At 37.7% G+C, this 12565-nt stretch overlaps 1 protein-coding gene across 1 annotated transcript in view; it reads left to right on the forward strand.

Moving 5' to 3' along the window:
* EDIL3 (EGF like repeats and discoidin domains 3) overlaps nt 1–12565 on the forward strand; it is a 534632-nt gene that overhangs the window by 116487 nt on the left and 405580 nt on the right. Inside the window, exon 2 of the mRNA XM_018564130.1 lies at nt 9780–9908. Within this exon, the coding sequence (XP_018419632.1) occupies nt 9780–9908 (129 nt within the window). The remainder of the gene's footprint in view (nt 1–9779; nt 9909–12565) is intronic.

Genomic DNA, 12565 nt, shown 5'->3' on the forward strand with positions numbered 1-12565 from the left:
ATTCAAAAGACACAAGAGGTTTATTCAACAAGGCACTAATAACGTGATAGGTCCATTAACCCATTTAAATCAGTAGGAATTAAGCAATTTACCAATTTGATTAATATGCAACTGAAGCCAAAACTTTCTTTGAACAACTTTCAGGTTTGTATTGCTTTCTCTGTCCCCATTTAGAAAATGTGCCCTCTCTAATAGTTCTGGTGACTGTTATCACTGAAAGTGAAAGAAAATCCCAATTTTAAGTTGTCATCAGAACAGAATAGATGGGAATTTTTTTAATGGGGGCACTAGGTCTGGTGACTCTGCTGACCACCAGGGATTACTCTCACTTGGGAAGCATTTCCTCTTACTGCCTGTTGTGGCTATCGAACAGGAAGTGAATGGTGATATTCCCAATGTGACAAAGCTGACAGGGGTTATAACCCCCCCTTTCTCTATTCAAAGCTAAAAAAAAAAGGTTTTGGCTTCAGTTCTGCTTTAAAGTAATTTGTGATCTGATTGGCTGCTAGGATTTTCTGAAAGTTGAACACTGCTATTGCTGTTTCATTGCAAAAGTTTGTATGTATACTTTATGAGCCATTTTTAAATAACGGTAGATCTCTGTACACAGGAAGCCTGGTTGATGTAAAAAAGTGAATATATCTGATCGTTCCCAGGGAATACTTTAAAATACTTAACATACCAAACAAGATTGGTGCTATTTTTCTGTAGACTGGCCTTTAAAAAACATTTAAACAAGAGCTTGAAGCTTATTGGTGCCATGTACATTTGTAAATACTTAATGCACACTGTATACCTTGTTAAAGATGGACTTCAGGCAAAAAAACAATTAATATGGTTATGTTTTTTAATGAAAACTGAATAACAGTATTTTTACTCTAACTAGTGTAGGTCACTGAATCTATCCCGTAACAGCCTCAGTTTGATTGAGATGGGGTGTTGCTGCTCTGTCGTTGTCCAATCTCAGGCTGTGGGCAGAGAGGTGACCTAGCTGTATTGCTTCAATGCAAAATTAAAAAATGTGTTCAGCAGCCCAGTTGTACAGCCTGACAGGATTTAGGAAATATAAATCATTTGGCTGGTAAAACAGCTTTCACGTGTATTTCACCTACATATTTATTTCATTTTGAATTCAGAAATAACATATAAAATATAATTCTAGGAGTATATGCCAGTATTTTTCAGTATTCCTAGGTCCTAAAGAAAAAAATCAAGCTAAACAAGACGGGCAACCACAAATCAATTTATAACTAGCTTTAAAAGAAAGGGGCACATGAAACAATACAATACAAAACACAGACATTTCCCAGCACATTCACCAGCCAGCCTGCAACAAAACAAATTACACTGATTAACAATATGCGTTAAAAAAAGAGGTTGCACAACTTTTGTTAAAATATATTTGGAAGCCACACTGCTTCTTCAAGGCTTCTCTGTGTGGTGTGGTCCTGACTCTAATCTTTGAAAACCTCCATATTGGAGCATATGAAGCAGTAGTTACATTGAATGCAGGTATGCCTGGTGGGAGTCCACTCCTTAAAGGCACAGGGACTCACTGGAGGTCCAGCTAATAAAAATGTAAGCTGAAGCCTCCAGCGCATCCTCACACCAATTACAGCCAAGCTAAATAAAAACTGTAACCACAAATCAATTTATAACTAGCCTTAAACCAGGGTGCACATTGCTTGCAGCAATAATAACACAGACATTTCCCAGCACACTTACCAGCTATCCTAAAAAGCAATTAAGCTACTCAAGTTAAGTAGGATCATTTTGTAAACCTGTGTTGATCTTTTTCCATTATAGTACCAAAGAGCTGCCGTGTATGCGCAACACACAAATAGGGTCACCCGTATGTTTCCAGGCACAGTGCATTTGTACATTGTAGTGTATGTGCTTTTATAGCTCTAACATGGCAGTTTATATTGCAAACGAAGGTCTGCTGGTTTAGGTTCTACAAAATCAACACTTGGCATAGAAACTACAGTCTTAGTGCCTTACCACTGAGCAGCAGGGGATGACTTATCCTTGCATGTTGTCATGGCATCAAATGCAGCAATGTAGCCTCAGCTCCATCGCTGAGTTTAGAGAACAGTGAAAAGGGCAACGCTAGAGTAAAGGCTACGGGGACTATTTCTTGCGATAGAAATTCTAACCTTCGTGCTGTATCTTTTTGCCATGATTTGCTTTCTCTTAAGTCTTGCTGGAGGCCTTTCCGGGGCACTGTCTTGCAGAATATGCTGATTCAGTTTACCTAGAGGGGAAATGAAGTGGAAAATTGAATCTGCATTAATGTAAGATGTGAGCAGCGGACTTGTTGCTCTCGAGCATAGAAAGTTTAAAGCAAAGACGTGTGTTTGACTTTAAACATTACCATTTTATGGACTTTTATTAGCTGCTGTCTGACAGAGTTAGCATATTTTATGTAAGAATGCAATTGAATATTGAAGCTTCACAAAGATTTTATCAGTTCAGCTCGAAAAAAGCTCTGGTCCAAACAAACAAAAACATTTTTCTTTTTGGTTTCCAGTGCTAGATTTGATAGGAGTATGACCTATTTATCAAATTGTCATAATTTTTTTAGCTGGAGGGGATGACAGTATGCACAGAAAATATTCTTATAAACCTGATAACCAGGGTTATTTATGGTCTGTGTACACAGTGCTTAAAGAAAACCTGTCTAAAAAAAAACCTCTCTTTTTGAATATGTTAGTTGCCTGGCCTTAATGATAACCCTCTTGCTTTAATATTTACCTTAAACCTGGATTCTCTAACCTGGAACTTTTGATTTTCTTTGACACTCTTGATCCACATGCATGTTCCAATTCAGTAACTCAAAGTAGTAAACCCATTAAATCAGCATACAGACAGCCAGCTAACATTTTCTGAAGGTGAGTAATGGCAGCTCCCATATTTCTCTTATTTTAATGCTAAACTCCAGGCAGATATAAAAGGCATATTATTGCAGCTCTGTATTAATGAGTGTTTATGTTTACACCATTAAATATATTTTTTAAATGCAAGCAGTGTAAGTATCTATTGCAGGCCATGTACAGCAGGGCTTGTGTGAAACAGGAAGAAGCAGTACAATGACCCAATCAGTTTATTTGCTGACAAAAAGCATATTAATAGGAGGATTAAATGAAAAGTGAGGGGAGATTATAATATACTTTATTAGTGTCACAAGGGTGCTGGCATTCCCCCTCTGTGACTCTATGTTTACAAGTGGTGATTAAATAGACCCCTAATGTATCCCTACTGTGCTGCAGATAGATCTATTGCTCCCCAGTTCCTGGGTGCCACACTGACTTTCACATCCAAAAGGAGATTTGTAAACATTGAAAATGTCCATCCATCTCCCCACTCATCATCCCAGAGATGGTGACCTCAATGAGACCAGCAGCAGAAAATGGTGTGACCTGCATCCAAAGGCTAGATAGCACAGGAGTAGGAAGCCAATTTTTAAGCTTGTAAAAAATAATCAGGTGTCTTTGTAGTGACCCAAATGACTTCCACAATTCATAGATAGGCCAAGCCATGACTTGGTTTCAGCTGCTTGTTTACTGTATTGTATTTCATACAACATTGGCCAACTATACTTGATTAAAAAACGTTAAAACAATTAAGAATAAAAAGGCTATATGCTATCTGCCATAGAACAATAACATGTAGCAGTGGGTAAAGAGCCAAAGTCATCATATAAGAAAAGGTTCTTGAGATTTCTGATGGGGACCCTGCATTCACCAGGACTAATGCTTTGTTGAAGGTCTCTAGTTCTAAATAATATTTTCCACTGCACGCTGTTCAGTGATGCTGTTTAATGCAGTCATTATGGATCCTTCTAGTGGAGTTTATATTTCAGTATTGCATACTTACATTACATACGCTACACACAAAGAACTTGTATCATCATAATAAAAGGCATAATTATTGGAAATAAAATTTTATATTAAATGCATGGGGGGCAGATTACTGTAAAATGCAATAGCAAGCAAGTATTTAGTGGAAGTACAATGTTACTAAGAACCCATTTTGAGTTATCATTTGTCTGCAGGTCATTTTGTTATTTGACTTCCACATATGTACACATATAACGTCAAAACTCCAGTCCTTCATGGCAAAGTGAAAGTAATCTTAGACACAGTGTAATTGTCCAGGGGGAACCTTTTCTGGGCAACAAAGGTAGCAGCAAGTACCACACAGTGCCTGCTTTTAGGCAACACTTTTAGATTTAGATTGTAAAACAGGTCCACACATATACAGTAAATACATATATATATATAATTTTGCTGGTGTCTAAGAAGCTGCTAACATAGTTTAAAGCTTTCAGAAAGCCCATTAATGGCTTTTCAATCTGTAGCCACCTCTACTGTTAACATATTTAATGGTCCCAATCCAAAACTGAAAAGTGCTTTGAAATGGACCTGTTATTAAAATTCACATGCCATGGTTGCAATACATTTTGACATTTTATATTTGTCTGCGATCTATCCATACACATGTTGTGCAGATAAGTACACAATAATAAGATTATTTACATTATTCTAGTGTGAAGATATGTAAAAAAGTTTATGAATAAATTCCATTAGAGCAGAAATCAGAAAACATCCTTCCATTGACAATAGAAATGACTCAAAAACTTGTTCTCAGCTAAAATTATTCAGGTTAGTTGGTACCTTAAAAAGATTAAAGATTCCCTTTAAAATGCCAGGAGATGCACTTTACCGACAACAGAAAATGCTTATAACATGTTAATGTCATTTGTAATTATTTTAGTGCAGCAGCTACCTTGCTCCTGGGAATAATCCAAACATGATTTCATAATATTTAGACAATATATACATACATACACCTCAGCAATATATTCAGCCTTTGAACAGGGCAACAACCAAACTTCAGGGCCACTTTGACCATAGGGAGGAAAGAGACAGCTATCCTAGGACCGCTAGTTGAGGGGGCCACCAGATCCAACCCTTTGACTAGCCCAACATGCCCCACTTCTATGCAGTTGCACAGCCCTAATGGTAGCCCAGGGTCCAGCACTCCAGACAGGGTATTTTTTCTGAGCTGGACAGAAACCTAGGAACCTAAGCGCCTAGGTGGCTCCTGGCTGTCACATAGTAGTTGTAGCTGAGTGGTATCAGCAAATCAATGTGCCAGTTGCAGCTCATATAGTCAGCACTCCCTGTGCTGCGGGAAGAGACAATGTTATATAGCATAGTCTCCGTCTGCCAGTTGGCTGCTGCCCAGGCATGTAAACCGTTTGCAGTCATTGTAGCACACATAGCTTCCAGGCAATTGTAATCTTCAGGATTGCACCCTTCACAATGTCCATTCCTGTACTTTGGTTTCATTTGCACAATTACCAACATTTCGTAAAGGGGCAGGTAATTCTGGTAACATGGGCACCGGCCATTGAAGAGAAACCATAATCTTGCTGTTTGCCATAAATACATGAACAAGAAAGCAGTTTACTTATTCAGAAGCTGTCCATATTCATACATCCAGGGGAAAAATGATTGGCCCTGCAAATTTAGAGCTTGTTTTGCTACCTTTTCTGACTACCAATGCCTTAAGATCCATAAATGTATTCCTTTAAGAGGTGGATGGGACGCCACACCTTTAGTATAATTATGAAACAGGGCAATAGGCTAATTAATATATGATCTTAGATTTAGTGCCCAGATCCTTCACTAATGCCTGATTGAGACAATTTACTGTATGCGTTATGACTGCCTCATAAAAAATAACGTTTCTAGACCTTTTATACTTTCTCTCTGAATTACATTATCTTCCAAATATGTTTTTTATTTGCCCTTACTAGAGCAGCATCAAAACTCTTGGAGCTAAATTTTGCAGCTATAGCCATGTGGGCTGTTAGCTTGTAGGCTGCGATGGCTCTTGGCCAAAGGATAATGTTGGTATAGACTTCTACCTTGCATCACTTTATGTGAAATTGATGAGAGTTTGACAGAGCATCAACATACAAAGTTACTTTTATGCTGGCAAATAAAAGAACTACAAAGCAAAGAGCGCATTTATTCTTCAGGTGAAGAATGGGATTCGTAAGTGCAGAATCAGGCATGTGATGCAAATAATATCAAGTACAAGTGGGAAAGGGGAGTATCGGTATACATTAAGAGTGGTGAGAAATGTTCAAGATATAACTAGGAAAGTAAGCAATGGATTACAACTTAAACATGAAAAGCTACTGAAGTACACCACATTTGAAGATGAAAATTAATAATGGTTTGTCTACCAGCCAACAAAAAGAGTGACAAAACAGTAATTCACAGCTAGTTGTGATAGAGACTGGTAAGAAGATGGACAACCTCCCATTGCTGGCAGAGTAGACAGCTAGTAAAAAAGAACAAGGGATGATGCATCAGATAATGTAACATATTTGTGAAAAAGAGAAAAAAAAACACTTCTCCACTCTGGCCAAAGACAGGGATACTTTCTTACAACAACAAAAAAGCAACAGAAAGTCACAAGGATTCATTATTTTAAGGAAATCTTAAACAGACCTCCATTAAAGGAAAGATGTCTTGGGATGACAGCTCCAATAGACAGGGCCAATCTGCTGTAAATTGATGTACATGTTATAATATGTATTGAAAATATGAAAGTACCTTTTGTCATACATTAGAGAATGTAAATGTGTGATTATTGGTATGTTGTATGAAAAGCACAATTTGCTGAAAATCGGTATCTAAGGCATTACATTAAAGAACACAGGCTGTTGTGCTCCATACTGCAATGAGAGACATAACAGATGCCTATTCAATTCTTGCTATATTGGCAGCAACTAAACACTTAAGCAAGTGATTTAAGATGAAAGCAAGTTATGACAATGTGTCTGACAGATGAATTTATAGCACTTGCACATATTTTCATTCTGGCACAGATCTTAGTACATTTGACTCTAGTTTGATATTATCAGGTCTATTCACAAAAGGGTGAAGAATTTGGAGAAGACAGGAGAAGTGAACACTCTAATCCAAAATAACTGATTTTGAAAATGTCTCCAATTCAGCTCACTTTCCAGTTCAGCTATATTGTCCTAGATTGTTCACTTCTTCTGCCACCTTCAAACTCTTCACCCTTTTGTAAATAACTCTGTATGTCTATAGTGAACTTGTTGGTGATTGAGTTAAATTTGACTAGTGCTGACTCCAACTGCACTATTTTGTTTTTCCTCTAGCCTCTTATTACCAGTGTTTTAGATGGAAACATGCACCGTGCTGTTTTCAACATTTTACTGCATTGTAGGGTTTAAAAAAGGAACTGGTTTACAGTAATGTTCCTAATGTTGTGCTATGGGGCTATGCCTTCATCTTTTTATTTTTGAAAGGCTTATTAATGAAAACCTACACTGAGAGAACTACATAGTGTTGATTGCTATTGCCAAACTCATAATATGAAAATGTTTTGTTACATTGTACTTATGCTGGCTTTATTACCTTCTGATTCACCGGCCTAAAACAAAAAATCAGATTAAAATGAGTTCTGAGGTCAATCATTGAATCTTCTTTTTATGACAGTGACTCACTGTCACAGCCAACAGACATCCAAGCAAATCAGAACAAAGTTCACAATGGTAGCCAACATGTTTCTCCAAATACAGGTTTCCTTTAAGGAAATTATTTCATATAGTTGCAGTGATTAGGCAGTGGACAGAGGAGAGGGTGTAGGAGCCTGAAAGAACAGGTATCCCTGTGAAAGTGCTTATGGACAGCGGAAATGCTTAGCACCATGCTGCAATGATACCAAAGCTTAGTACATTTGCAAAAGAAACAAAGCAGACAGAGAATTAAACAGTGAAAACACCCATGCACTATGCTAAGTGCAGTCTAGCTGGATTACTTAAAGGAGAACTATGACATGAGTGATTTCCACTCACCTCATAGTTCTAAGCCGACCTGTGACAATGAGACTGTCACAGGTCGGCTCAGTAGATCGGGAGGTGAGAGAACACATACCGGGTTCCCTCACCTCTCGATCCTGTCACGGCTGTCTGCCGTGACAGGGGGAGGGGCTGGATTCCCCTCTCCCCGCTCCGATCTGCCAGCGCTGACTGGCGGAACGGACGGTGGAGGGGGAGGGTACAGCTGGCTCTGCCTCTAGATAGGCAGAGCCAACTGTCACTCATGCAGCTGGGCGGATCCCGTCATCTAAGTCGGGATCCGCTCCAGGTGCGGCGTCTCAGTATACCGCGAGCTACAGCTACAGTATACTGAGCTTAGGGTAACGGGAGGACGCTAGTTTGTGTCCTCCCGTTACCCCAAGGAGAACTATGGGGAAAAACACTGACCCCATAGTTCTCCTTTAATCAGGGACTCTATCAGTAGAAAACTCTATGCCGTACCATGGTCAACCATAACCTTGCTGATAATTCCCTCCCTGTCTTTTAAAATTCTGCAGAATCTCAGTTGAATGTGTTTGTAGTATTCAAATTCCTTTTTTCAGGTCTGTTTAGACTGGACAGAAAATCTTCATGTTTGCATGGATGTCCAACAACAGGAAATAGATAACCACTATCTTTGTGGTCATCATGAGTTAACATCAACTCGATGGCAATAATAAAATAATGGCAATAATATATTTTAATGCTGTCAGAATACAATAGTGCAACAACTAAATTGCAGAAATTAGCCAATATCATTTTTAGCAATAAGCTCACTTTTTCCAATGCATAAAACCAAAAATCTGCTGGAGTTCCAAAAATCTGCAGTAATAATATGGTGGCTCCTCTAAAAAGGTTGTGTGGTAACATGCTCCCCATTATCATTGCCTCTTTGACAAAATGGCAACTGTAGTCACATGGCCTCTCTGTTATTGTTGCTTTTCTAGTCACATGACCTGTCTAGTAATTTTGCTTCTCTGGTCACGTGGCATCTTTAGTAACTTAGTTGCTCTAGCAGTTTGTCACATGGTCTCTCTAGTAACTTTACTTCTCTGGTCCCTTCTTCAGTAAAACAATTACTCAGGTAACATGAGTTCACTTTTAATGTTGCTTCTCTGGTCACCGGGTGTCTCCAGTAAGCTTGCTATTCTGATAACTTGGCATTTTCATTGACATAATATTTCCTCTGATAACATGGGCATTACAGAATTGCTTCTCTGGTATGGATTAACTTCTTGATTATTCAGTAATAGAAGATTAAGATGCTTGAGGTTTTGTGATGCCTGCAAGCTCCTGATCAATAAAACCAGCCTTGCATGTTTGTTATATTGTATGAGGAATTTGTATGTTTCCTAGGTGTCATAAATAAGGTGGAGATGCAATTGGGTTCTGGCTCTCATTCTGCTTCAGGGCTGGAGACGTTTAGTTATGCCCCTGGTGTGACTGTGTGTGTGTAGAAAGTGCTTTACTGTTATCTTACAGCATATGTTTTTTTTTTTACTTTTACTTGTTAAAGGGGCTGTGAATGTGTGGGCGTCCTTGTCCTCACACTTAGGGGTCTATTCACAAAGCTGCCGAGGGCAGCCGAGTGAATGACCGATCAGAAGTGAAGTGAGCCGAACACTGTTCAGCTATTCACTTCAGGCTGGTACGGCTGAAATCAACCCCTTAGACTGAAAAGTAGTTTTTTAGCAAGATATTTTATAATTATAGTGTTGCCTATATAGCAGCACACTCCAGTTTATTTTAGAAGTGAGGGGCTAGCTGATATGTGTTCTGCTTTTTGATGTTCTTTCTGTTGAGAAATTTTAAATGACTTGCATTATGTCTGCTGTGTAAATGAGTAATTAATTGCACTTTTTTCGTTTGGCAGGGGATGTCTGTGAGCCCAGCCCATGTGAAAATGGAGGAATATGTTTATCAGGCTTATCTGATGAAACCTATACATGTGAGTGCCCAGTTGGCTTCAACGATCCCAACTGTTCTAGTGTTGTGGAGGTTGGTAAGTGCAAGTTTAACATATCATTGATGTATTTTTTATTAAATATCTTAAATAAGGTTTATTAATTGAATTTGAAATTAATTGGCAGATAGTTCAGTTGTAACTTTTCTAGGTTTGAATAGTTTAAAGAAGGGTTTGAACCTTTGTCAGTTTTGTATTGCTGTGTGTATCTTGGCTGGGGTGGTCTAACCATACTTTTTGTCCTGATGACCAATGTCAGTGGAAAAGAAAGTAAGAGGGAATCCAGCTTTGTCATTAGAAAAAGAGTAAAGTGGAGGTCTTACAATATGGAAACCTGTTCTACTGTCAGCGGTAGGAATGTCACCCCAAGTTGGGAAGATTTCCACTTGCTTCCTACTGTTTCTCTGGGAACCTGCTTTTATTTCTGTGTCCACATAAAAATCTGATTGCATTTTGGCTGTAATTTAACTTTAAGAAATTTAACTAGCCCCTCACATACATAATCTTGGTAAACCTAAGGAAGGGATTGTACAGTCAGTTTGTAGCGTGCATGACTAGCTTTAGCCATCCCATACGTATAAAATTGTATATTATCCATATGAACTCTATTTATGATCATGTATCTAATTTGGGTCTTACCTTGTACTTTGTTACCTTATTTATTAGAATTTTTCTGCTCAAACAATGTATAGCCTTAAAGTAAATAAGAAAAAAAAATTATTATTATTATACAGGATTTATATAGCGCCAACAGTTTACACAGCGCTTTACAATATAAGGAAGACATTACAATCACAATACAATTCAAGGCAAGATGGTAAGGAGGGCCCTGCCCGTGAGGGCTTACAATCTAAAAGGGAGGGGGAAAATATATTTTCTTTAAATAAATCTAAACAAATGTAAATTTACAGGATGTCTAAATTGACTTATCTATCATTGGAATCAAATGCAGAGGAGAGAAATTAACCTAAACTTGAAGATGACTCATAACATAGATTTAATGGCATTAATGGCATTAATAAAGACAGTAAAGAAACAGAAGGTCTCTTTACTGTAATCAAAAGTAATAATTTTAGGAAATGCCAAATAAATTAAGATTTTTGTTTTTATACATATTTTTGAAATGTAGCTGCATTTCATATGTTCCTCACAATATTTTCCTTACTTTTTCTGTATTTTAAAAGTTTCCAGAAACATAATTTAGGGGCTCTGGGCAGTATGTCTGTAAAAAGATAGTGAGAAAATGATGATGAAAATAATGTTCCAATACTTTAAAAAAAAGATGGATATAAGATACGTACATAGTCATATAGGTGACCCATTACTATCTGCAAGAACAAGGACCTGGGCAGTACTCTGAGGTAGTCTATGAAATTGTTTTATACTCCCGCAAGGATGCAATGATTATTTGCAAGTTAGGGTGGCTACAGCGTGATAAATAGTAAATGTTATTTCCTTTTCTTCATGAAACAAATATTGACGAACAATACTCATACTCACATTTTACAGTCTGCCAGGGAAATGTTACAATTGGTAATAAGAGCTAATGACAAAGAGAAATGCTCTTTTGTTGTTTTGCTTTTCTCTCTCACAGCCAATTGCTGCAAGCACTGCTTGATTTGCTTGCTTTATAAGGTTTGTATGTCCATGCTTTCTGATTTGAAGCAATCTGTCTTGAAGTTAGGTGAACTCACTGTGTCACCAGGGGAATCAGCTAACTAGCAGACAGGACAGAATCTAGAACAGTGTAAGCCCTCAGATAAATTGTAAGAGCAAGCAACAGAAAGTGACAACAGTGAGCTGCTGATAAGATGGACAAACCAATCCTGAAAAGAGCACAGGTTCCAGATGAAGTAGACTGGCAGTTGCAGATGTAACAGGTCAATGATCGGAATAAGCACAGAAAAGCTGAGTTCAAACTCAGTCCAAACAATTTGCAGTAATGATCTAGGGTAGCAGAAGTCATATAGACCTGAATTGATTGCATATGCAAACTGACTGACCTGTTGATCAGGCCCAGGGTAATTGTCCAGCAGTCTGCTTAAGCTTTTTTCAGCTAAAGCAGGGGTGAACTGCAAAGATGTGAGTTGCAGTGCTGACTAATAACCAGTAGATGTTGAACATATGATCATGACATAATTCTTACATCAAGAGATTTTTTTGTCTATACTGACATTTTTTATTCATCAATGTCATCATTAAATAGAAAGACTAAGATGGAATCATGTTACACACCTCACACACAAATCACAACTGAAGTGAAAATTCAATGTCTGCTCTCATGTGCATACAGTTTTAATTTTTTTCTTCTTTGAGTTGGCTGTTATACTTATAAAAAACTATAAGGCTATAATTTTTTATTGTATGTATTCCATACTACCTGCAACAGAGTCCTTAATGAATAATGGCCATCCTGTTCTTCTCTTAACCTACTTATATTGTCACTAGCACCATTCATGCATTCATTTATCTATCATTTACACTTGACCTCCACTTATAACTTTAATTCTTCAATCACGTCTACATATCATAAACATAATTAAGGGAAACGGAGATGCGTTAAATATAGTGACAGCACATTTTAATGAGAAATATAGCTGGGCACGGAACAAATTGTTGTGTTAAAATAAAAAAGTATACATTGCATTGTAACATGTTTTTGTGTGTTGCCTAATGTAGTGAAACAATCCCAGTAT

This window comes from Nanorana parkeri, unplaced genomic scaffold, assembly GCF_000935625.1.
Source record: "Nanorana parkeri isolate BGI_ZX_2015 unplaced genomic scaffold, ASM93562v1 scaffold728, whole genome shotgun sequence".
NCBI lineage: Eukaryota > Metazoa > Chordata > Amphibia > Anura > Dicroglossidae > Nanorana > Nanorana parkeri.